This window comes from Pelobates fuscus, chromosome 1, assembly GCF_036172605.1.
Source record: "Pelobates fuscus isolate aPelFus1 chromosome 1, aPelFus1.pri, whole genome shotgun sequence".
In the NCBI taxonomy this organism is placed as follows: Eukaryota; Metazoa; Chordata; class Amphibia; order Anura; family Pelobatidae; genus Pelobates; species Pelobates fuscus.
The window spans coordinates 435577921-435605423 of NC_086317.1; the positions used below are offsets into that span (position 1 = coordinate 435577921).

The window sequence follows — 27503 nt, forward strand, 5'->3', positions numbered from 1 at the left end:
AGTCTTAATGACCATGAAAAAGTTGAAGTACTGAGAAAGAATACTTTGAACATGATGTGAAATATAAAGGGCGCATTGGGGCTTGTTTATATATGATAAGATATCATGAGTCAAAAAATATTTGTGGTCAGGTAGCAAATGATTAGATATGAAATGGTAACTTGTACAATGAGAATTTGCATAAACCATCATGTGTTCCATGATGGGCCGGTGGGGATATGAAAGATCTCCTCAACCAGCCCACAGGCAATTTCATGCGGCCACTGGCTGGGGAGAGGACGCGGGGGGCTCTATCTTGGAGCTCCACCAGGTTCCTCTCACGAGATCTGGAGCATTGCCATGGCAACTCTCCGGGTCCCACGAGAGTGAACTCTAATCACACAGGCTAGAGTTCACTCAACACTAGGACCAACAGGGTTGGCAGCACTGTCCCCCCTCCCAAGCTAAAGGTAAGAAGGGAGGGAGGATACAATGCCTGTTTGTTAAAAAAATAAAGTACATACCCCCCCCAAAATACATATTATTAAAAAAAACTACCTTCCCAGCACACAATCCCTCCAAACACACACCACACACACACATAGCACCCTCAAACAGCATCCTCATTTACACACAAAGCACCCACACACACACACAAACACACACAGTACTCTCACTCACACACACAGCACCGTCACACACACACACAACCAGCACCCCCTATCTGGCCCCGCCCCCTTTGCAGTGGGCAGCTGTAATTAGAAAATGCCCGGAATGTAGTCCTAAACATCTGGGGTGCCGAATGTTACCTACCCCTGTGTCCAGAATGGAGAGGGATGGGTGGATTACAGTAAAACTAGGGGATTTGAGAATCTAAAATGAGGAAGAAAGCTTCTCAAAAAAAGTCTTGTTTATGTTGCATCTATAGCTTAAAATGTCAGCATTTAGACTTCTATATATTCACTCTTAATTTCAAACCAATATTTCTTTTAACAACAGCTGTGAAAGCAAAATCTGGCTTATCCTATTATTACAGTGAAAACTGTTTCAAGTAGTTAAGAGCTCGTGTATAGCGGTAATCAAAGCTGAAGAGATTATTTTTAAATGCTAATGTACCATTGGTACCTAGAGATATGAGATATGATTATATAGTCATAAAGAAGAACATTGATTAGAAACGGAAAATTGACTTCGCAATATACCTGAAATATCTGTGTTGTTAACACTTCCAGTCGCCCTCGGATGGTCTTGCTGAGTTATTGAGCTGCTTGAGGAACGTTGACTTGCAATCAATATTCTGCTCTTAGCTGATGGCAATCTGGAAACAGCACCTAGACCAAGTTGCGGTTTCAGGATCATGGTGGATCTGTAGAAGCTAGGAGGGACTTCATAATGGGCAAACGGAGAGGGGGAGAAGTCATCTTTCCTTGATCTGTCACCTGTCTGTGCGAAAACGAAAAAAACAAAACAAACAGTGTTATTTGAAACAGTGATTTAAACTGACAGATAGAATTACTGCAATAAAAGCAGGTTCACTTTGTCTTTTAAAGCTATTGATCCAGGGCACAGACAAAGTGCCTGGCCTCATGAACCAGTTTCCAGTGTGGACCCTCATTAAACTTATCATTAAAATAAAAGGGTATTTTAATATATATGGTTGTTTAAACTGGATACCAAATTAATAAATAATAAATAGAGTAATATGTTTCTTTTTGACACTCACTTAAAAAAGATAAGCATTTGCAAGCATTGTATATTTACTGACAGTACGTACTACTTTCAGAACTTTATATCCACAAGTCTTTCATTCACTGCGTCCTTGTGTTCTGATTCCGTCTCTTAACCAACACACTACCCCCACACAGCTCAATATGGACATATATGATCTGTCCGTTATTTCAAAGGGACAATTTTCAGCACCACAATGACTTAATCTCAATAAAGTCACTATGGGTTTTGGAGGTCCTGGGTGTCGTCCTACCATAAACTGTAACAGGATTTTTCACTAAAATTAGAATTGTTGGGAATTTGAAGATAATTTTAAACTTAAAGCGAAATATGTAAACTGGAAAAAAAAAAAGTCGGCTATTCTTCCAGTTTGGCTACTTTGGTTTTAGATTTGAAATTCCCAACAATTCTCACTTTATATCATGGATTGCAGGATAAAACTTACCAGGAAAGGTTAAAGGATCTTAACACGTATAGCTTGGAGGAAAGATGAGACAGGGGGGATATGATAGAAACATTTAAATACATAAAGGGAATCAACACAGTAAAGGAGGAGACTATATTTAAAAGAAGAAAAACTACCACAACAAGAGGACATAGTCTTAAATTAGAGGGACAAAGGTTTAAAAATAATATCAGGAAGTATTACTTTACTGAGAGGGTAGTGGATGCATGGAATAGCCTTCCAGCTGAAGTGGTAGAGGTTAACACAGTAAAGGAGTTTAAAGAACCATTCCACTCTTCTAACCCACCCCCCAAAAACCCTCACAGTTTAATAGATATACCCCAATGTATACATATATGTATTTTTGTATGCTTGTATTCAATGGGAGTATCGCCTAAAACAGAGTACAAAAGCTGCAGTTTTTATGACTGCAGCCTTTGTAAGTCCTTCCCCTTTTTTCCAGGAAGAGACTTTCAGTCTCTTCACAGGGAAATAACAAATCAGAGGCTTCTCATTGAGCATGCTTGCCACTTCCGTTAGCTCAGGGGAATCAACGGAAGTAGGAAGGAATCCTCCCTGACTGACCGACAGCCAGGGGGGAGATCCCCAGTTAATTTATAAAAGTGCTGATTACTCATAGAAATCAGCACTTTTATAGACTGGGGTTAAATAAGGGTACTCCTGACCTATAAAGCATTTCAGCAAGCAGAAGTGCTTTTGGGGTGTGGAGTGGTCCTTTAAGCATGCATGGGATAGGCATAAGCCTATCCTAACTATAAGATAAGGCCAGGGACTAATGAAAGTATTTAAAAAATTGGGCAGACTAGATGGGCCGAATGGTTCTTATCTGCCGTCACATTCTATGTTTCTATGTAACCCTGTTTATTTAAATATATGTTTGCTTAAAATGTCTGACAATGTATAACTCTAATAGTAGTTAAAAAGGCAAACACATGATTCTACAATTATTTTTTTTATGTAAAAATAAGCAGTTTTTGCATGCCAGAAGGCATGTGGAAAACAATGGCTTAAGCTGTTTGCATTTTGAGGCAGTACAAATTAGTTTGGTTTGGTTTTACCCAAGGCTAGAGAAAAGCTGAGATTATTTTTCATGTATTCTTCAATTTTCTAGAAGGGTAATAATGTGTTGACTCATGCAAACCTAATTAATGCTGGAAAGAATGAATGAACCTAATTATAAAATAATGGACTAAACATGTTTGTATGAAAATATAAATACAATGTACATATTAATTATAAAAATGTTTAAAGGATCAATAAAGGCACCCAAACCGCTTCACCTCAATGAAATGGTTTGGTTAGAGTGGCCCTTTAGTTTTAACCCTGCAATCTAAAATATTGCAGTTTAGTAGATATGGCAATGTTTACATCTCGCGTCTAGTGGTCCGTCTACTGATGCCGGGAGTCGGAATGAAGTCATATTCCGGCTCCCGGCATCAGCAAATGGCGTGCGAGGGAGCAGAGCAGGGAGATTACAGCTCCCTCACCGCCATAAGGTGACCAGCAGGCCAGCTCTTGGACCCCCCCCCCCCCCATGACAGGGGAGCACCGGAACATCCGAATGGGCGTTTGGGGGGGGGAGGCATTTTTGCCGCCCCCTGGTTAGTGCTGCCCACGGCAAATGCCTAGTTTGTCTTCAGCTGAATAAAACTTTGTAGCTAACACCTACAATAATGTTATTACTTTCACGTGTGTGTTTCAAATCTATTGGCCATAAACGTCACAAAGCACCACAGAGATATAGCTTTTATTGTGTGACCCTGACACTTCTTTAAAGGGTCACTATCATGTCAGGAACACAAATGTGTATTTATGACATTATAATTCTAAAACCATCATTTAGGTGGCCAGTCCCCCTTACCTTGGGTTTGGAGCAGCTCCTCGCGTCTGGCCCCAACCACAATCTGCCTCTTTGGCTGACATCATCAGAATTAATGCTCTCAGCCAATCACAATGCTTACCGATAGAAAAGAATAAGACTGACTGAGATAGTCAATTCTGGTGATCTTAGCCGAGGAGGCGGGACAGGGGTGGAACCAAATGCTGCTTTGGCCAACCAGCATCTCCTCATAGAGATGCATTGAATCAATGCATCTCTTTAGGGAACGTTCAGTGTCTCCATGCAGAGCTTGGAGACAATGCAGCACTGACCCAGGAAGCAACTCTAGTGGCCATCTGAGGAATGGCCACTGGAGGTGTCCCTAGGCTGTAATGTAAACACTGCCTTTTCTCTGAAATACCTGCAGGGACTATCTATACTCACCAGAACAACTACATTAAGCTGTAGTTGTTCTGCTGAATATAGTGTCCCTTCACATGCAGAGCTTGAAGACGCAAAATGTCAATGCTGCACACAGTGCAGCACTGACCCAGGAAGCACCTCTAGTGGCTATCTGAGGAGTTGCCAGTGGAGGTGTCTCTAGGCTGTAATGAAAACACTGCCGGAAAAGACAGTGTTTACTGCAAAAAAACCTACAGGGACACTATAGTCACCAGAACAACTACAGCATTTGTTCTGGTGAGTATAATCAGCCACTTCAGGCTTTTTGCTGTAAACTCTGTATTTTCAGAGAAAATGCCGTGTTTACATTACAGCCTAGGGATACCACTCCTCAGAAGGGTGCAGCACTGACATTCAGTGTATCCACCTTCTGCATGGAGACACTGAACTTTCCTCATAGAGATGCATTGATTCAATGTATCTCTTTGAGGAGATGCTGATTGACCATGGGATTTACTATGGGAAAGCATTGTGATTGGATCAGATCACAACTTCTGATGATGTCAGTCAAGGAAGCAAATTCGGGGCAGAGCCAACCGCAGCAGACTGGAATAAAGGTAAGATTTTACTATATTTTGGGTGCTAGACAGTGTTTCTAACACTATAGGGTCAGGAATTCATGTGTGTGTTCCTGGCCCATTAGTGTTCCTTTAACAATATGACAACAAGGTTCATTGTACAATACAGTAATGCAGGCAAAGCGTTGGGGGAGATTTAGTCCACATCTGGAGTGCCGAAGGTTGTATTAAAGTATATCTTCTGTCTGACTAGATAGTGTGGATGGAAAACCAGTGAGATAACAATTATGGCACCTTTACAACCCCTTAGAGACTGACAGCATATGCATAATGCAACTTCACATGCACAAAGTGATAGATGGCTCATGCACTTAGCAATGTAATTTAATACATGTAGAAAGTTTCATTGTGCTTAACCATGTATGCACTGATGTGATAATTTAAGCTTTTCTGTTTTCCCGTGGATATATGTGTAATGGTAAAAAAATGGGGCATTTTAGTCAGTTCTACTCCAGAATTCTACTAACACTTTCACACTTTCTCTCGTTCTCTCTAAAATCTCTAAGGGTAAAGAAAAAGAGAATGTTTGATTCGGGCTAACCTTTCCTGGAGATCCGGTGTGCTGTTATTGAAATGTTCAAATTCTGAGTATTATGAAAGAGTGGATAAAGTAGGGCTTATTCTGTTAATGCAGCATGTAAAATATAGTGAAATAAATCAAACTAAAGGGAACCTCCAACACCATAACAACTTCATTGGAAGTCACACATCCCTGGTGCCTGCTTACTTTTAGGGGTTAAGCCATTCACAAACTGTTTAGCTCCAAAGCGGTTTAGCTTTCACTCTGTCTTCACTCTTCACTCAGATTTTTCAAAGTTGAAGCCTCGGACTGCCTATTTAACATTTTTCATTTAACATAATTCATAGGTGTATTCATTCAATAAACTAACATATTCTATCTACAGAATTTGCTGGCGCTATATAAATGATAAAATAATAATAATAATAATAATATACCTTTAAGATCTGGAGATATCGACACTGACCAAAGGAAACTTTGTGGAATCAAATTTGCAATAATTTTAAACATTTTGATCATCACAAACAAACTGTTCCAAACAAACTGTTATTTGTGAGTTTGGATTTATTTTCCCCATCGTAAATACGTATAAATAAAAATATGTCAGAGCGTCACCCAACATGCCTGATAAAATGCAGCCTTGAAATCCTGAACACTTACAAAAATATCCGTCTTTTTTTTAGCCAATAAAGGTATCACTCGTACATTTTTATATTTTTTATTTTATTCTCATTTATATACCTTGAGCAGAAATGCTTATAGAATAAAGGGACAGTCCAATCTCCGAAAGCCCTTCAGTTTTCTGAAGCACTTCACGTATTACCTGCATGGCCCTGGAAGCTAATTTTATTTTTTTTTTAATTGCAGATTTTAAGAAATATAGGAACTTTCAGAAATTCTCGGCTGTGAAGCAGACAGCAAGAAGGATTTATTGCTCACTCACTTTGATTTATAGTTCAAAGTAAAAGTGAGTGCTTCCCATAGAGAGGCATTGGTTTCGATGTTTCTTTATGAAAAGCATTCTTGGTGTGACCCATGCTTCTATGTGAAGCCTTTGATTGGACATAAGTCATCTCTCATAAGAAGGTGAATTGGAACTGCAGTGAGGAGTCATTCCAAGCCCTGGAATAAATGTGAGTTTGGTTCATTTTAAACCATTAATTTTTTTTCAAAGTACTGCACTTTTAACAATAAAATACAAATTTAAGCCACAATAGTTGAGCAGGAAAATTGCATTGCAAGTTTGGCTAATTTAGTCTAACATTTGCTTTCCACTTGTCTATTCCACACAGTTCCATAGACGATCTGGATTTATCTACATTTAAACATACTTTTTATTTCTATTACAAATTCCTATTACACATTTAAACTACTGGTCTTTCAAAACATTTAGAAAATGCCGTAAAATTATCACTCATGTAAGAGGTGTTATATGTTGGAGTTTTAGCAATGTCCAGCATAAATTAACAAACATTACAGTAAATTTTAAGTGGAGATGGTTACGTAAATGTACTGTAAATAAAAACACTCTGATCACTGTCATCTGTTTACTAAGCATAGGACTTGGAAAACACAAACACACACGTACATATCCACATATTTATTTATTTATTAGTAAACTGCTGGCGACGTGTTAATACCATAACATATATAAATGCCAAGGACACGTTAACATAAATTTTCCAGAATACATGAGATTTCTGTGTGAGATTGTTTAAATCACTGTTTTGCTAACAGCATTTATGAGGCAACTTTAGATTCAGTGCGTTGACACTGCTGTGCGTAACAAACTCTATGTACAATACATCAAAGCATGTCTGGATGTGTGTTAGAAGAAAGAGAACATATGAATTGCCTTGAGTGCTTCTTCAACTTAATCAGTGTCTATTACAATTATGTCTGATTCCCATTCATGTTCTCAATTTCCTAATAAATCTAGATCATTATTTGTCAGGAGCATTTTGGATCATGTTGACATGGAGAATATGGAAACTAGAGAAAATAGTATTTACTCCATGTTATTGGTTACTAAGAAAATGTGTTGAAAAGGCAATGGATTCCAAGTGCACGTCTAACCTGTAAACATCACTAAAAGTCATTTATGTGTAAACTAAATTACTCAGCTAGATAACTTAAAGGGACACTATAGGGTCAGGAATACAAACTGACCCTGTAGTGTTATTAATACTGTTTAGGCTCCCAGCCCCCCTTAAATAAATAGTTTACATACATTTATTCAGCTGGCCCTGCCATCAATCCGCCTCCTTGACGATCTCAGCCAATCCAATGCTTTCCCATAGGAAAACACTGGATTGGCTAAGGTTGTAAAGTCTGACGATCTCAGCCAAGGAGGCATTGCGGGGGAGGAGCCAAACAAGGTCAGACTGAGTGAACAGTACTGTTTTGACCATACCGAGCGATGAGTGAGATTTAACAGTTTGACTAAGGTACAGCAATGCGAAAGCGCTGCAGAGGCAGGAATTTTTAAGATTTGCCAGTGTCTATTCTGTGCCAATTGTATGTGCAGCATGCACACAGCGCATACACAATAGGCAGGTTCTGACTCCTCCTTCGATGCACAATCCAGGGTTCTAAAATAAAGCCTGGCTTACTGAACAATGAACTAGGCTGTATAGAAACTAACAGCAACTGCGATATGGCCCTCATCAGTTAACTGTACAGTTCCAAACATCTTATGAGATGAATGTAACTGCTCTTTCGGGACAAAGTGACATGTTACTTATTCAAAATCTCCTACTGGGCGATGGATTATGGAAAAAGATCAGTCCTAATAGTCTAGAGTGAAAGGCTCCTGATTGGTGCCTCTCATCCTGAAGTGGGTGGCACACCAAGGGATACTTTGCAGGTAACTTTTTGCCTTTTTTTCATTGTTGATACTATATTTTTTGTAGTTTTATTGAACTCTGCATTTTGATACAAAAGGAGAATATAAACAATATAAATAGGAGATCAAGTTATCTAATCTAAGTAATCTAAGTTATCTAAGGTGCCAGAGAAACAGGCCTCAGTAAGGAAACATCAGAAACATCGTGAAACAACCATTGGCACTATATTTTATAATGGGCTATCTGATAAATTAATTAAAATATACGGTCATATTTGAAGTAGAAAATCCCTTTCCTAATTATTACCAAAATGGGCGAGTCCTACACTAATTTTAAAAGGGGAAGAAGAACAGGCTAAATGCTGATCTTATATTTTAATCTGCTCCAAATTCATCTTCTTCTTTGGTCTACTGTATTGTAGAACCACCATATAATCAAAGTGTTGGTGTTCTTGATGTGTTCTTATATTTTATCTGCAATATTTTCCCTCTTGTTAAAAATGACACACAGGGATATTCAAGTGAGAATTCTAAATTAATTTAAAGTGAATTTCAATTTCAAGGTCAAATTAGCAGAACTGAAAACTACTACTAGTTTGGCTATTCTGCCCTTGAATTGAATAGTCACTTTGAAGTTACCTTCAATTCTCACTTTACTGAATAGCACTGCAAGTTATGGAAAAAGCTATCAACAAGTCAGAAAGTTCCACGCCTACCCACATGATGGCGTCTTTCTTTACATGTTGGAGATGTTACATAACCTGTTTTTAACCATGTTTTGCTATAGGACACATATCAGTGATATAGATTATTTTAAAAATAAACAAATATGTTTGAATGTCTATCTGTTCCTGTCCAAATCTGAGATGATTAAATTGCGTATACGCAGAAGTAAATTCACACTGACACACGGAGTTCAGGTTAAAAGCACTTCGAGAAAATTTAATGGCATCTGGTTAAAAAGCGGGCTCGCAGACCCTTATAAGGGCGAAATTGCATCATCATTGAATATCAGATAACAACAAATAAACATCATTAATTGGATTAGGTGTTAAGTGGTTATGTCAATGTCCACCCATCAATATTATTAATTGGCTCAAGTACTAAGTGGCTGGCTAGGTGTCCTCCCACCGGGAGGTGGCGTCATTCTGGACACGGGTGTGGACAGATGGCTCAAGCGCCATCTTACTCAGCATGAGGTTTACTCGGTGGGAAGGGGGGCTTAGGCGTCATTTTGGGTAGTTAGTGATGTCAGACTCTGGGTCAGGTTCAGGGTCTTTTTTATGAAAGAACATTTCATACGAGCGGTTTCTCCTGGACTAGCTATAGTATACTTTGTTTCATATTACAGGAACTTGATAATTCCGGTGTTAGTCATGTCCTTCTAGAAAATACATTCTCTATTCAATATTCTAAATGCTGTTAGAAAAATCTGTCATGTAATGTAGTTAAAATGGAGTTAGTACAAAAATTCAATACAGGATCAATAAAGGTTTTTGATAATTCTACATCATCAGCATACCACCAAAGTATTTATATTTTGCATTGGGTAGTTCCTCTTTTACATCTAAATCCTTCTCTTTTCTAGAAGCTTAAAGAACACTCCACTTCCCAAGCAAAAAAAAAAAAAAAACATAAAAATCAAGGTTTAGTACATATACTCCCAATTAAAATATGCATGCATTTAATTATACATTTTATCATTGGGGTATATCTAAAAACAGCTTGCAAAGGCTGTGAATCTCTTGTTTAAAGCCTTAGCAAGCCCTCCCTTTCTTCCCCAGACCAGATTTTCTCTGGCTGTCCAATCACAGATGCCTTTGCAAGGCAGGTGCTCTGAGCAATTGATGCCTCTTGAGTTTAGTTCCACTGAGCTAACTAAACCAGGAAGTAATAGAACTGATTGTCTGATTGACAGCCAGGGGGGGAATGTAATAATTTTAATTTATAAAAGTGCCAATTTCTATTGAAATCTACACTTTTTGTAAAATGAAAAAAGCCCACTTCACAAATAAAGCAAGCTAAAGTTCTTTAGTTGTTCGTAGTGTCACTTTAAGTAGGATATTTACTGTTTCTGAGTGAATCATTAATAATGACAATTTCTAACACATTAATAATTTTTTTTTTTTTTTTACATTTCAGTTTTTTATTCATTTTTCAAGCGTGTTCACAGCATTGGAAATGCGAGAATTACAACATTAGTACTTTGCAGTCACTAAAAGTACAGTACAATTTAACAGTTGCGTTGGTACATCATGAAATGAGAAAGTAGCGCCTTGCAGATAAATTAACATAATATCCTTAGTGGTGTGCGAAATTGTTACTTACAGTGGTCTACTTACAGTTTTTTTGTTTTTTTTATAGTTTTATATATTTGTTTATAAGTAGTAACAATGTTTCATTTGTAACAGCAATTGGTAAGACGTTACACCATAGGTGAGGTAAGTTGTCTTGAACAAGAAGGTTAGATGCAGTAACTGTTTGGAGAACCAAGACTCAGGTGTATGGGTATTCGGTGGTGACGGTCGAAGTTGGGAACGGTGTATAATCCGTTTCAATCTTTCGGGATCTGTTAATTTATTCTGTCAGCATGCTCGTCTCTAACTCGTTCTATCCCTCTCCTGGGTGTAATCTGTGTTCCCGCTGTGGATTGGAAGTCAGGGTGCTATGGGTCGTGAGTTTGAGTGGGGCTTATGGTTCGTGAAGTCAATCCATGGCTACCAGATCGACTCAAATTTCCTATACTTCCCTTGTTTTGCGAGTGTAATTTCTTCCATTAGTTTAATGTTTTCTACTCTCGATATCCATTCTCTAATTGGGGGTGCTTTAGGTTGTTTCCAGTATTTGGGTATCAGCTGGGAGGCTGCCATGGCCATGTGATTAAATAAGGCTAACTCGGACTTCGTGAGCCCCTGTGGGGGTAGGAGAAAGATGGAGTGGTCGGGTGCGCAGGGGAGGGTTTTGTGGAGAATCGATTGCGTAATAGTATGTATCCTGTTCCAGTATTTGGAAATCTTCAGGCATTGCCACCAGATGTGTGGGTGGTGAGGTTTTGTATGCAGGGGCGTATTAGCCGCGAGGCAAACAAGGCATTTGCCTTGGGCGGCATTTTCCAGGGGGCGGCAAAAAAAGCCGCCCCCAAATGCCCAAGGCAAATGTCTTGTTAGCCTTGCGGCTAACTGACATGCCGGCGGGCTGCTGGGCGGTCGGGCGGCGCTGGTGGGCGGCCGGCGAGGGAGCACTTCCCCTGAGCTGTCTGCTCAGCTCCCTCGCCAGCCGCAGAGTGAGGCTGGGAGGCGGAGCTGGAATATGACGCCATATTCCGGCTCCCAGCCTCACTCTGAGGCGCGCGAGGGAGCTGAGCAGAAAGCTCAGGGGAAGTGCTCTCTCGCCAGCCGCCCGCCAGGCAGTGCCGCCCGATCGCCCAGCAGCCACTGGACCACCAGGGAGGAAGAGACACCCCCTCCCCCCAGCATTCCCAAAGGTAAGGAGGCTGGGGGGGGGGGGTGTTAAATAAAAAGAAAAATGTGTTAAAAAGAAATTTAAAAAAAAAAATGTGTTCAAAATAAATAAAAAAAAATGTGTTCAAAATAATTTTTTAAAAATGTGTTAATGTGGGTGGGTGAGTGTGTGTCTGTGTCTGTTAGTGTTTGTGTCTGTTAGTGTCTGTGTCTGTCAGTGTGTGTCTGTTAGTGTGTGTGTGTCTGTTAGTGTGTGTGTCTGTTAGTGTCTGTGTCTGTGTCTGTTAGTGTCTGTGTCTGTTAGTGTGTGTCTGTGTCTGTTAGTGTGTGTGTGTCTGTTAGTGTGTGTGTCTGTTAGTATGTGTCTGTTAGTGAGTGTGTGTCTGTTAATGTGTGTCTGTTAGTGTTTCTGTCTGTGTCTGTTAGTGTGTGTGTGTCTGTTAGTGTGTCTGTGTCTGTTAGTGTGTGTGTCTGTGTCTGTTAGTGTGTGTGTCTGTTAGTGTGTGTGTCTGTTAGTGTGTGTTTGTCTGTCTGACTGTGTGTGTCTGTTAGTGTGTGTCTGTTAGTGTGTGTGTTTGCCTGTGTGTGTGTATGTTAGTGAGTGTGTGTGTCTGCTAGTTTGTGTCTGCTAGTGAGTGTGTGTCTGTTAGTGTGTGTATGTTAGTGAGTGTGTTTGTCTGTTACTGAGTGTGAGTGTGTCTGTTAGTGTGTGTGTGTTTCTGTTAGCGAGTGTGTGTTTCTGTTAGCTAGTCAGTGAATGTGTGCGTGTGTATTTAGAATGCGGGGCGGGGGGAAAGGTTGGGTGGGGGTGGCGCGGGGGGGGGGGAAAGGGGGTGCCTGAGTTTTGTCCTGCCTGGGGCAGCACAAAACCAGGATACACCACTGTTTGTATGGTTGCATCTCCAGCATATGTCTGGCGACGTGTTGTAAAATTTGTGTATTTTTTCAGGTGTAATATGCCAGCGAGCTAAACGTTTAAAGTTGCATTCCTGTGCATACACTGAGTTGGAGGTTTTATGGGCATTTATGAAAATGGTGCGCCACTGTTGTGGAGTGTAAATGACATTCAGTTCGTCTGCCCACTTTATTGTATATCGCGGGGGGGTTTGCGGTTGCGTTCCCCTGATTATAGAATGTATTTTGGAGAGGGTTTTTTCTTGAGCGGATGCGAAGTGCAAAGACTCCCAAATTCGGTTAGGGGCCTGTCTCCCTTCGGAATCAGTGTCTGGGTTTTGATGAAGTGTATCATTTGGTTGTGGTATAAAAGTCGGATCCCTGTGTGGGTGTCTGATGAGGTGAGGTCCTGTAGATTTGTTTTTTTGCCTTTTTAGTTACGTCTCTCAGTTCCAAGTATGGACCTGCATATTGCATGCCGTATACTTTCCCTGAAGCGCCTTGGTGGAAGTATGGGTTGTGAGTTAGGGGGTAAAGTGGGGATGGGAAAGGCGATATAGTTGTCTTTGCCCTCAGCTTATACCAGATATTCAGTGTCGTGTGGATTGTTGGGTGATTGCTTGTATGTCGTGTATATTGGGTGTCTTGTTTTAGCCAGGGGTATGTACTTAGTGGAGAGTCCATAAAGGTATTTTTCCAAGTTAACCCACTGTTGGCGTGTCGCAGGTTCTTGTCCATTTGTAGATTCTTTGTAAGTGTGTTGCTTTGTGGTAAGTGTCTATATCTGGTAGGTTTAATCCACATTATTAATTTATGCTTCCCTAATAAAATTATTTGTAGTAATACGCATTGCATTCAACAGGTTTAGAAGTAACTTTTAATTCGTGTTTTGCCTTTTAGTCACATCTCTCCTAACGTGGAATGAAACAAAAGTTTCCATTTCTGGCTATTAGGGGAGGCACGGGTACTGCACTAAAATAATTCAACAGGCAAAGGCAATACACTTCAGCTTTAAACCAATAAAACCTATATTTGTTTTTAGTGTCTATGAAAAGCAATACCATCCATTCTGTGCTGTAGCACAAAGCAATTTAGAAGAGTTAGGAGGGCGCTACCAACCCAGGCACTCCATAAAAGTGCTGATTTCTCTTGCAATTGACTATTTTATAAAACGAGAAAGAGGGGGCACTCTATTAACCCCTAAATCACTCAAGCAAGCTGAAGTACTTTAGGAGTTTGGAGTATTCCTTTAAAGGAACACTATAGATACCAATACCACTTTAGCTTAATGAAGTTGTTTGGGTGACCAAAACTGCTTAAAGGGACACTCCACTGCGCAAATACAAAATAAATAAAAATCATTGCTTAGTAGATATGCCCCAAATGAAAACATGCACGCATTTATGTATTTTTTCGAAAAACAGTTTGCAAAAACTGCAGATCTCCTGTCTGCTGGCTTTGCACGCCCTCCTCTTCTAACCCTGCCAAGACTTTATATGACTATCCAGTCACAGACCTCCCATTGCAGCTCTATGAGAAGTATTTGCAAGGCAGGTGCTCTGGACTGTTGCTGTCTTTTTAATTTAGTGCAACTAATCTAACCAAACCAGGAAGTAACAGGACCTGTCTGCTTGAAAAGCCAAAAGGGTGTAACAGGTATAATTTATAAGAGATACACTCTTCACACATAAAGCTTTTTACCAAGCTAAAGTGCTTTAGGTCTGGTCTGGTGTGTCGCTTTAATTAAGCTAAAGCTGTTTGGGTGCTTGTAGTGTCCCTTTAAATATTAAATCCACATGACAGGCATGCCTGATAAAAAGTTATGGAAAGTACATTTATACACATAAAACTGTCTTTACATTTAAGTTTTAGAAGCTTAAACTTTAAAGTGCTTTTTCTGATGATGCTGTTACTTAAAAAAAAAAATCATCTGTTGCAGGTGTACTGCTGAAATGTCATGATTTTATCTTATTCATTACCGTGATAGAATTCTCAACCTAGCAATGTGTCAAGATGAGTCAACCCAGATGAAAAAACATGAATATCTTGAAAAGGATACAATTATTTAGGTCAGAAAGCAGAGGAATTACAGAGGTAACAGATTCACATTTGTTAAACCGAACGCAATGAAAATACCATGAACAAATGTCGAGAATGCTGAAGGACTGGTAAAATTCATTATAAATGTTTTATGCACACTAATGAATTCTTAACTGAGAGTTCACCCAAACCTATTATTAATCATATGGGACAGCTTAGCCAGGGTGGCCTGGAATACTGGTGGGATGGGTGTAATTAAAGGGACAGTTTAGCATGCTTAAGGCACCATAACAACATAATCTAAAGGAAGTTGTTATGGTGCCAGGATGCCCCCGATTGCACTCTCACCTTCAGTGGTTAAACCGTTCTCGAACCGTTTAACTGAAAAGTTGCCTCCAGGGCTGATCTCTACTCCCCCTCCCATGCGGCATTCAACTTCTGCAATTTCAGAAAGGTACATTACAAGCCTGTTTTGTGAATGGATGGTCACTGATCTACTGAAAGCGTCAGCTGACCATTCTCAGCCAATCAACGTCGCCCCTGCCTGGCCGCACTCCGCGCTTCCTGAAACTGAACTTTCAGAAGCTGGATGCCGCCTGGAAGAGAGTGGAGATCGGCACTGGAGGCAACCCCTGAAGGTAAGAGTGCATTTAGATGATGTTGTTTTGGTGACTGGAGTGTCCCTTTAAGGCAGGGATAGGCAACCTTCGGCACTCCAGATGTTGTGGACTACATCCCCCATAATGCTCTAACACCCATAATGCTGGCAAAGCATCATGGAAGGTGTAGTCCAAAACATCTGGAGTGCCAAAGGTTGCCCATGCCTGCTTTAAGGGACCCATTTTATATCATATAGTGTTTTTAAAAAACAGAAAGTGCTTTCTTGTAATATCCTATATGTATTCTTAACACAATATTAAGCATGAATAAAATGTAAAAAAAAAAGAAAAAATGCTTATAAGCATATTTGCTTATAATAATTTTTACACATCCAGTGCTACTAAATAAAAAGCACTCAAAATAGCTTGTCCACCAGTCCTGACTGTCAAATGCCTTATATGTCTAGGATCTAAGATTTGGTCATTAATGCTGACCCTATACCAGCCCCCCCCCCAATGCTATTCCAACCCTACTCCAAATCTTATGCATACACTAACTGTGCATACCTGCCCTAACCTAAACAGTAATAATTCTTACCGTACCTTAACACTAAACTACACAATCCCTAACCATGCAACTAACTATACTCCTACCGAAACAATAACCCTACCCCTAACCCTAAGGAAACCCTCAGTTAATATCAGTACTGCTATCAGCAGATAACCTAATATATTGCCACCATCTGCCGGCTGAACTTCAGTCTTATCCTATAATGCTGAAAATCAGGCATGCCGCTTACACTGTGATTGGTGCTGGTAAGGGGGAAAAGCCCAACACCGATCAAAATTGACATGAGGCCATGCTGGTAGACCTTGTCAGAGTACGTTCAGACTTTGGGGGTCTCCCTTGAGCACTGACCTGCAGCTTAATCACCTTGGATTAATTGATCTAAAGGGCTAAGTGCAGCATTCACTTTCAGCACTGCAAACAGCTCAATTTTCAGCCTTAGGCCAATAAGTGGGACCCCAACTGACAGAGGGGAGCCCCGGATATTGATATCTGGGTCTCACTGATGTGACTTAACCTTGCTCAATTAACATTGAAATAGGCATTAAAATGCCTATTTAAATGGCTATTGGAGCGGTCACTTTGAGTGCTGCATACAGTGCATCAGTCAGTCTGGGGTCACTAAAAATGTCCCCAACTCATAGAGGGGATAGATGGGAATTCCAGGAATTGCAGTCAATTGCGATTTAAATTCCATTTAAAGGGCTGTATGCAGCACTTACATTGAGTGCTGCATACAGCTCACCTGGCAGTCTGGAGCCACTACAAATTGCCCTAGCTAGCAGAGGAGAGGCCCAGGTATCAATTGATACTTTGTATTCCCATGTGAGCAGGGATTTTACTTTAGTAATTCAGTAACCAATATAAAGCACACTGCTCTAATAGAATTGCCACAACTTATGTTATTTTGGTTTGATTTGTTCAATATTCCCATAAAGAGATAGGATTTAATGGAGTCCTACTTAGCTTCTGTTAACACATTTAAGCTAGACATAACGATATGGCAAATCGCCAAATATTTGGATGAAGTTAAGAACAAACAGCGCGATGGATGCGATTCGTTCATGTGTTCAATTGTACGGTGCGTTCACGGTTTGCATCACAAAAAGAGCAGGGAAGGGGGGAGCCAGCTGATTTTGTTTGGTAACTCAGCTTACTTTGGTGCCATGATGTAGAAGGGGCTTGGCCAATAATGTGTCCTGCAAAAAAAAAAAAAAAAAGGAAAGAAAGTACTGAAGGGGGGTTTTAAAAATACCCAGGAAAGAAAAGCCTTTGAAGCCAGAATGATTAAATGGTTTAACAGCAAGAATAGAGGACTATATTGATTTGGGATTCCTGTCCCACTACCAACACTTTACATGAACACTCTCCCAGCATTATCTTACTATTCTGTCATATGTACCAACACTTTAAAATGCATTCCTATATGTTCATTCTATCTATATACCAAGTACTATGTGTTAACCTATGCTTTCCCATACTCATATGCATGTATGCTTGTATATATATATATATATATATATATATATATATATGTGTGTTACTGTGCATTTATATTATATTATGTATATGAGTTCATGTGCATGTATGTATATGTGTTTATGTATATATACATGTGTTTGTGCGTTCACATATACATATTTATGTGTGTGTGCATGTATAAAGTGTACCATCCTCTGCACTGTCTGCTTGTTTGTTTTTCTTTTCCCTCTCTACCCCCTCACTCTGCTCTTCAGAAAGATATTTATGACCCTCTACAAATATGGTGTCTATTTTCTACCAAACCTGATTCGTCTTATCTACACTCATGTCGCTTTAACCCCTGTATCACAACTCAACTTTGAATTCTATGTGTCGTCTTGCTCAGAAATGCTTCAGACTTGAGAAAGGGAGGTTATCCCGAAAGCTTGTCATTAAAAAATTCTGTTAGTCCAATAAAAAAGGTATTACAAGATACAAATTTTATCTGTTTTTTACATATATATATATATATATATATATATATATATATATATCCAGAGCAGGGCTTTTTCTCCACACTTTGGCTCAGCTATTGTGAAAGAGAGACCCACTGAGACACTGTGTGACTGACGTATAGCCTCTGTCATTGATTCTGTGTGAGACTGGTAAAGCAAGCCACTTACACAGCGGGCTTTCCTTATTGCATTTCACTTAAACGAGAGAGACAGCAAACTTTTGTTTTTATTTTCTACATTTACGTCTGGGCTGTGCACCGCTGTGTGGAACAGTTTGCACATGGAACCTGCAGTGCATCAAGCTATTGTGTAGATTGTTTTTATTTAAAATTAAATTAATATATTTAGTGGATGATGATGAGAAGTCTGAGGGCTTCTGCCCTATAGAGATAAACTACTATATTTTGCAGGTTAGATCTTAGATAATACAACTTGGGCTAGCAAAGTAGAGAATTACTACTCTCTTATGTCATTTATTTTTTTGTACATCATTTAAGAGTGTTAATTTAAAGTAACCTAAGCTGAATAATATGGTCTGCAGAATATATAGTACAAGTGATGTCGTTGCTGCAGTAGGAGTATGGTTATAGTTCGTTGCTTTTAGTGTTTCAGATTATTTATACATTTATATGTCTAATAATGCTAGTGTAAAGTAATTTAATCCCTTAACACATGACAGAATTATTCCGTCATGGTTGTCCTTCCCATGACAGAAAATTTCAGTTATGTGGTATTATACCAGCAGAGACCATTTCCCCACTGGGGATCCAGGTATCCTTCTTTACTTGGGGCTCCCCTCTGATCGGAGCGTACAGGCATTGCTATATTGCGATGTGTGTAGGGTTAAATCTCTGCTCACACCGGGGAGACCCGGGTATCACTCAATGCCTGGGGCTAACCTCTGTCAGCTGCGGGGCCATTTTTAGTGGCCTCAGACGAACAGATAAGCTGCATTTGTCAGCTCATTAAATCAACTGACAACAATGCATTTGAGCAATCACAGTGATTCTCTGTGTGCAACTGGTGCTTCGAAGACACCCAGGGTCTTTTTGGATACCTCCCTGCCATTTTGACTTCTGTCATTTTGATTTTGCCAGTTGCCAAGCACCAATCACAATGTATTTGGCATGCTAGTTTCAGTATAACAAGTATCTGCCTGTCATACTGAAAACAGACGGTAGATGGCAGCAACCTACTGCTTTCTCTACTGGTTTTGCTTAGAATTCCCTTTGCCAATATCAGTGCTGAAAAACCCTTGGGATTAAGATTAAGTTCATAAAGCCCTCCAGGATGGAATGTGTTGGACTATTGCTAGATTTAATTGCACTAGTGTGCTTGTTTTTATTTGTTTTATTCTTTTGATTGTACTAATAAGGCCAGCTCCTTTTTCTAAATGTTGATTGAAGCTGTTGTTTTAATTGGCAGCCTGCTTTCCATTATCTATGGTGAGGAGCAAACCACCAAATTTCCATATATCCAGAGCAGATCCTTGCTTTGGAACTTGTACGAAGGATACTTGTACTCAGGGCTGCCATCAGAAAATTTTGGGCCCCTGACACAGCTCATGGTCTGGAACCCCAGCGCCCACAGGACCACTGCCACAGCCGAGTCCGCCCACAGGTATACAGTGTGTTTTTGTATAGTGAATTAAGATCTACAATCTTGTCCCTGACATCCTTGGACAGCTCTTTGGTCTTGGCCATGCTGGAGAGTTTGGAATCTGATTGATTGCTTCTGTGGACAGGTGTCTTTTATACAGGTAACGAGCTGATATTAGCAGCCCTTCCTTCCTAATCTAAGCTCGTTACTTGTATAAAAAACACCTGGAAGCCAGAAATCTTGCTCACTGAAAGGGGATCAAATACTCATTTCACTTCTTTGACATGTCTTTTTCTGGATTTTTTTTTTTTTTTTTTTTGTTACTCTGTCTCTCCCTGTTAAAATACACCTACCATTAGAATTATAAACTGATAATTTCTTTGTCAGTGGACAAACATTAAAAATCAGCAGGGGATCAAATACTTTTTTCCTCTCACCGTATATAGCAAAAATCGCTACATATATGTGCACACAGGGAATGTGGGCCCCCCCAGAACCGCCGAGCCCATGACAACCGTGATGGTTGTCATGGCCTGATGGAGGCCCTGCTTATATTATCTCTCTCTCTCTACATATACATATATATGTAGAGAGTTTCTTTCTCTCTTTTTTTAATGATATATTCCATTGCCTCTATCTTGAAGACATCCATCACTATAGGCCGATTATATCCCATGATGGGGATAGTACTGTCTTTGCTATTATCATTAGAGCTTTAAGTAGCTCTCAAAAGAATGAGTGTTTTTTTTTTGGCATCATATAGTCCTTTCATCAGAATTTACATACTATCCTATGATTCATTTCCTATTTGTTAATAGTGGCCAGTGCCCTTCGGGACTCTTGGTAAGTTAGCAGGCTGAGAACTCCTGCAAAATCCATAAGCTCTTCAGATGAAGACCCTGCTGTGCAAAACCAGTTCATTGACTTAGAGCAGAGTTTTCCAAATTCTGGCCCTCCAGACGTTGCTAAACAACAATTCCCTTGAGCCTTTGAATGAAGTAGATAGCCAGAGAATCATGGGAGTTGTAGTTCAGCAATACTTGGAGGTATGACTGAGAGAACATTAATGAGTGCTCACTATTTTTTCAGACTTAGCTCAGAGCTGCATGCTTCCAAGCTGCAGATGAGGGGGTGATTCATTGGTGGACAGCAGATCTCTGGTAAGTTTAAGGAACATGACCACTCCAAGCACCATAACCAGCCACTACTGCACGCTGGTTGAAGACTTGGTTTTGGTGCCAGAAGTACCCTAACTGGTCGCCTTGCAATAGGAGTCAAATGCTAAATACAATGCTAAACCTTGTCTTTAGCTAGGTATAACTAAGTTAACACTCTTAGCTAATGAGCGAACCCTGCTCTGCGAAACTTAGCTTGGAAGAGCTAGCAGAACGCTCATGAGCTTTTTAAGCACTGAGCAGGTGCATCCAGCCGTGTGGCTGAGGTAGTGGAGTCAGGAAGCGGCGCCCGACACACAGCAGGCTAAACACAGGTCAAACCATAATCATTTGTTTGACTCCTTCTTTACAATGGAGAAGCAAAAGGGAATTCCTTTCTAGCATCATAAGTACTGCATGTAGCTGTAGTACTTATGGTCAGGGCCGCCATCAGGGGGTGACAACCATAATGGTTGTCACAGGCCCGGCGGCCCTGGGGGAGTGGCGAAACTGCCGCAGGTGCATCGGCACCGGGGCCCATCAGGTGGCCCAAGCATTGCGCGACCGGGCCCCTTTAAAAAAAAAAAAAAAAAAAATGCGGCTACACCGCAATGGCTGCTGGGAGGAAGTGACGGGCAGTCACTTCCTCCCAGCTTACTCCACGCAGGGGGAGAGGCAGAGCAGAGGGAGAGGAGAGGACACCAGAGGGCAGAGGCATCCCCACCCATCATCCCCAGCCACCCTTCTGCAACTTAAAGGTAAGAGGCGGGTGGCTGATAAATGAGGTATGTATGTGTATGTATGTGTCTGCAAGTATGTATGTCTGTTTGTGTGTATGTCAGTATGTCGGTATGTATGTATGTCTGTGTGTGTGTCAGTATGTATGTCTGTCTGTGTATGTATGTCTGTGTGTATGTCAGTATGTATGTCTGTGTGTGTGTATGTCAGTATGTATATGTCTGTCTGTGTATGTAAGTCTGTGTGTATGTCAGTATGTATGTCTGTGTGTGTATGTCAGTATGTATATGTCTGTGTGTATGTCAATATGTATGTCTGTCTGTGTATGTATGTATATGTGTATGTCAGTATGTATATATGTCTGTGTGTATGTCAGCATGTCTGTATGTATGTATGTCTTTCTGTGTATGTATGTCTGTGTGTATGTCAGTATGTATGTCTGTGTGTGTGTGTGTGTGTGTGTGTATGTAAGTATCTATGTCTGTGTGTGTATGTCAGTATGTATATGTCTGTCTGTGTGTATGTTAGTATGTATATCTGTCTGTGTATGTATGTCTGTGTGTATGTCAGTATGTATGTCTGTGTGTTTGTCAGTATGTATATGTCTGTCTGTGTGTATGTCAGTATGTATGTCTGTGTGTATTTCAGTATATATGTCTGTATGTATGTCAGTATGTATGTATGTCTGTGTGTGTGTGTCAGTATGTATGTATGTCTGTGTGTATGCCAGTATGTATGTCTGTGTGTGTATGTCAGTATGCATGTATGTCAGTGTATGTCAGTATGTCTGTATGTATGTATGTCTGTTTGTCAGTGTGTATGTCTTGTGGCAGGATGGCCAGGCTCTTCACAATAAACTTCGAATGCAACAGTCAGGATAAAATAGTACTGCAGTTTATTGTCACTTTCCACAATTTATACAAGGTTGTGCTCTCCCACAAAATAAAACAAAAATAAAATAAATCCTACTCCAACTTGGAGACTTACTAAACAACAGTGTTACGAACTATCCAACTGGCCAGCTAATCTGGTTCCCAGTTTTAAACAAAATGAAATACAGCACTTTAAGCAGGTTTCACACAGTACCTTTGTCTCGGAGTCTCAGGCTGAACTACCTCCTCTCTCCCAGCTGTTAGATTCCCTAATGTCTTCAGAGGCTAACCTTTTAAAACCCTAGTGCTGGTTAATTACATTCACCTGGTTGATAACATACAAGGGGTGACTCACCCCAATTAACCCCATCATGCTGGGAATAGAGATAGCGCTCCAATCTATTACTAACATAGAAAGCCTCTCTGACCTTGCCACAGTCCGTGTATGTGTCTGCAAGTATGTATGTATGTCTCTGTGTATGTGTATGTCAGTATGTATGTCTGTGTGTGTGTGTGTATGTCAGTATGTATGTCTGTCTGTGTATGTATGTCTGTGTGTATGTCAGTATGTATGTCTGTGTGTGTATGTCAGTATGTATATGTCTGTGTGTATGTCAATATGTATGTCTGTCTGTGTATGTATGTCTGTGTGTATGTCAGTATGTATGTCTGTCTGTGTATGTATGTCTGTGTGTGTGTGTGTGTCAGTATGTATGTCTGTCTGTGTATGTAGGTCAGTATGTATGTCTGTCTGTGTGTGTGTCAGTATGTATGCCTGTCTGTGTATGTATGTCTGTGTGTATGTCAGTATGTATATCTGTGTGTATGTCAGTATGTATATGTCTGTCTGTATGTATGTATGTGTGTATGTATGTCAGTATGTATGTCAGTATGTATATGTCTGTCTGTGTGTATGTCAGTATGTATGTCTGGCTGTGTATGTATGTCTGTGTGTATGTATGTATGTCTGTGTGTATGTCAGTATGTATGTCTGTGTGTGTATGTCAGTATGTATGTGTGTATGCATGTATGTCAGTATGCATGTATGTCAGTGTATGTCAGTATGTCTGTATGTATGTGTGTATGTGTCTATCTGTATGTGTGTGTGTATGTCAGTATGTATATATGTCTGTATGTATGTCTGTTTGTCAGTGTGTATGTCTGTGTGTGTATGTCAGTATGTATGTCTCTGTGTGTGTGTGTCAGTATGTCTGTATGTATGTGTGTATGTGTCTATCTGTATGTGTGTGTGTCAGTATGTAGATATGTCTGTATGTATGTCTGTGTGTGTGTGTATGTATATATCTGTCAGTATGCATGTATGTATGTGTGTATGTCAGTATGTCTGTATGTATCTGTGTATGTATATATCTATCTGTGTGTGTGTGTATGTCTGCATGTATGCATATCAGTATGTATGTGTATGTATGCCATTATGTATGTATGTATGTCAGTTTGTATGTATGTATGTTTGTCAGTATGTATGTATGTCTGTATGTATGTGTGTGTGTCAGTATGTGAGTATGTATGTACATTAGTGTGTGTGTGTGTGTGTGTGTGTGTCTGTGTATGTGTCTATATGTGTGTATGTCTGTTTCAGTATTTGTGTCTGTTAGTATGTGTGTATCTTTCTGTATGTGTGTCGGTGACCTTTTGTGTCTGTGTGTGTATTCCTGTGGGCGGGATTTGGAGGTGGGGCTTGGAGGCGGGCACAAGGGGGCCCAGACCTTGAGCTGTGTTAGGGGCCCCACAATTTCTGATGGCGGCCCTGCTTATGGTGATAGTTTGTCTGCGCAAAAGCAGGCCGATCAAGCTTGAGAACATGTAATTTGATTAGTCTGAATCAAATAAATTAACCAAATTTTCTGCATGACATTTGGACAAACTGAATTGCTTAGTAAACGAAATTTGGTTTGGCTGATTTTTTTTTTTTAAATGTTAGGTTACTTGCCATAAATACTAAGGGATTATCTACCAAGTCAATTTCAATTAAACTTTATTATAGGTAAACATGTTATATCATTTTTATTGCAGCCAAGATTAGTATTTTTTTACAAAAATAAAAATAACCATCATGCTGGAACATTCACACACAAAAATATTAGTCTGAAAGTGTCCTTGATATTGTGATTTTATTTTATCACATCAGATTGCTAATGTATTCTGAATATTCTGTAAATTACATGTGACTGAGAACTGCAAAGACCCGACCTCTTACATTTGGCAAAGCGTTTGATTTATTTATAAAGTATGACTAAGAACCGAATATTAGCATAATGGATAGAAGTCTCTTACCTCCTCTAATGAATCATGTCCAGGTGGCTGTATTCCTGATACCATTAATCCAGCACTGAATAGCCTTGGTTTTTGCATATCAGCCTTATATTTGTCGAGCAACGTACTAGATGTTTTACCATCACTACTCAAAATCTCATGTTCCTTTGGTATTGGAGTGGTACATGTCGGGGCCCCAAATGGTATACTCATTTGTCCAAATGGGATCCTGTCCACTGCCTGTGGGTTTCTTCTAATGTATGTAATAATTTTTGGCCGTACATGCTTGGGTTTTGGGACAATAAGGCTTGATTCAATTGGCAAAGAAAGTGTAAGACCGGTGTGACCAGCTTCGACTGGCTCTTCGGTTTTCTCATTACAATTGCTTTCCACATCCCCTTGGTTTGCGGTGGAAGTTTTGGAATGTATTAGTATTGGTTTGGGGATTCCACTGTTACAAAGTGTCTTGCTAGTAGCTTTAGGCGAAATGTTGAACAACTGTGTGCTCTCAGTAGGAGGTAGCACCGTAGAAGGTGACAACCTGTCAACATGAGCTGTGCTGAAATCCTTAATGTTGCTCGGCGAGGCAGTTCGTTGATCATTAATATTTACTGCTGTTACTGGGCTTGAGGGAGTGGGGGGACGTGTGAAGTAATCAGCAGAGTCTTTGTGACATTCTTTCATATTGCCTTTTAAAACATCTGTCTGATGTTTTCGCCCAACAACTGTCTTTTTACTCTCAACCAAAGAGGTTTTGTCTTTCAGGGAAGTCACGTGGCTGCTTGAAAAAGTGTTAGTGTTAGTGTCGCCGCCCTGATAAATATAATCATCCGAAGCTCTATCTTTATTCAGATATGTTTTATTTTCCAAAGGTTCACTGAATGAAGTAATTTTACGTATAACAGGTTTGCTGAGAGACTCTTTATTTTTTAATGATCCCATTACATGAGAATTGGTGTCTGGGTGATCGCAGTCCTGAGAATATTGGATTTTCGGTTCATTATGCAATGTATCGCCTGCATTTTCATCATGTTTTATAGCGGACTTGTTGTCAGGTATTATAGGACTGCTACATAAATATGTATCGCCCTGTTTTAAAGCTCGGTTCGATTGTGACCGACTCATCAAGACACATGGAGGAGAAAATGGAGTCACTCTGGTTTCTGACATATGTTCTCTTTTTGAGCCTGCCATATCAGTTGGTAGTATATGGTCTGCTCTGTGCAGACCAATACCTTTAGTCTGCGTATATTTTGCATCGATCAGTTCTGACGGTATATTTACTTGACCCTGATAAAATTGTGCTTCTGCTATGCTACTGATTTCCTGAGGTTTAAGAGTTAAACGTGAGTGATGATCAGTATTTGAGGGATGCTGTGATGTGCTTTGCTTGTTCATTTGAGATATGATTCTCTCGCCTGAAGGAAATTCTGAAAAGTTGGCATCTGAGGTAGGTGGCTTGGAATAAAATACAATCTTTTTTTCCTCTGAGGTATAGTTGAGTGTATGACTGAGTAGTCCATATAAACGATCAACTGGTGTAGATGCATCTGTGTTGGCCCTGATCCCGTAATTTGATGGCTCTATGGACTGAACATATTTGGAAGGCGAATCCAAAGGTGGAGAAGGAGATATATGGTCTTTTACAAAAGATTCCGATTTAGTTGAAGGAATACCTGATTTTGCTAAGGAAAGTCCTTTAAATCGTTCACTTGGTGATACGTTACCTGTATTATTACTATAAATACCAAAGGGAGAATCACATGCTCTGTTCAAGGGTATCAACAAGCTTCTATCATGACTGCTAGACTTTATGTTGAGTTGAGTCTGTACATGAGGAATGTGGGGTTTTAAACTCTCCTTGGTGTCATCTGTCATATAACCTTTGTTTAAGTCCTTATTAGTGGGTGAATGTGGTCTTGAATCACTTAATGACAAACCCCTGCCTGGAGATTCGAGACCATAATGCAGTGATGTACTATGCACGTTTTCAGTTTTCCAGTTACTAAATATTTCAGTTTTGACTACATTGCTAGATACCTCCACCTGGTCACAAGTCCTTGTACCAGGAAATATTTGGTTGGCATTGCTGTCACCTAAACTGGCCTCACTTTCGTTGTCATTTTGATCTTCGTTGCTGTTGTCCTGTTGTTTAGTGCAACATGATTTGTCTGGAACCAAAGGAGTACTCATTTTGCGATGTGAGTTTCATATGCACAAACTATTTATTTGAAACTGGCAAAGAGTCTTTACTTAAGTACGTAGGAAGTGCTCAAACTTTTGACATATTGCTACATCTGTTTCACTTCTCTGAATTCCATGCACTTCCTCTTCAGATGACGCCCATTCTCTGAAGACAGTTAGATGAGCTGTGCTGCACCTAATGGTTTGATGGACTCTTCAAATAAACACATTCTTTCTTAATCTAGGAGAAAGAACAATATTTTTCATTAACATAGCAGTGATTTTTATGAACAAAACATGCAAGGTACCTGAATAGAACATACTATTCTAAGCAAAGTTTTACTTTCATCTGCAATCTATGAAACAGGTCCAGATCACATATGGGAGATACAAATCTTTTTAACACATATTTATTATCTGTTTAAAGTTTGCAGAAGGCACTCCAAGAACCATAATATCATGTCACTGTGTTCCTTGCAGACTTTTCTTCTGAAAGGCTTATTTGTAGTAACCTCCCTCTTGGACTCACAAGATAAGCTAAAAGAAGGGTGGCTGCAAATATAAAAATGATGACATTTATGTGTATGTCAGATTGTGTATGTCGCTGTGTCAATGTGTGTGTGCATCTGTGTGTCAAGGTGTTTGCATGTGTCATTATGTGTGTGTGTGCATTTGTATGTCAGGGCATGTGCATATATCAAGGTGTGTGCATGTGTCAGTGTTTGTTTCTGAGTATGTGTGGGTGTG

At 39.9% G+C, this 27503-nt stretch overlaps 1 protein-coding gene and 1 long non-coding RNA gene across 2 annotated transcripts in view; one reads left to right on the plus strand and one right to left on the minus strand.

Annotated features, from left to right (window-relative positions):
* The window catches only part of LOC134571325 (uncharacterized), a 172581-nt gene extending 162314 nt beyond the window's left edge, over positions 1–10267 (plus strand). Inside the window, exon 3 of the long non-coding RNA XR_010085197.1 lies at positions 10229–10267. This is a non-coding gene — a long non-coding RNA (uncharacterized LOC134571325). The remainder of the gene's footprint in view (positions 1–10228) is intronic.
* MTUS2 (microtubule associated scaffold protein 2) overlaps positions 1–26964 on the minus strand; it is a 354305-nt gene extending 327341 nt beyond the window's left edge. The window contains exons 1-2 of the mRNA XM_063429511.1: positions 24594–26964; positions 1182–1422 (exon numbers count right to left, since the gene is read on the minus strand). Coding sequence (XP_063285581.1) covers positions 1182–1422; positions 24594–26765 — 2413 coding nt within the window. The 5' untranslated portion in view covers positions 26766–26964. The remainder of the gene's footprint in view (positions 1–1181; positions 1423–24593) is intronic.
* Between the last annotated feature and the right edge of the window lie 539 nt (positions 26965–27503).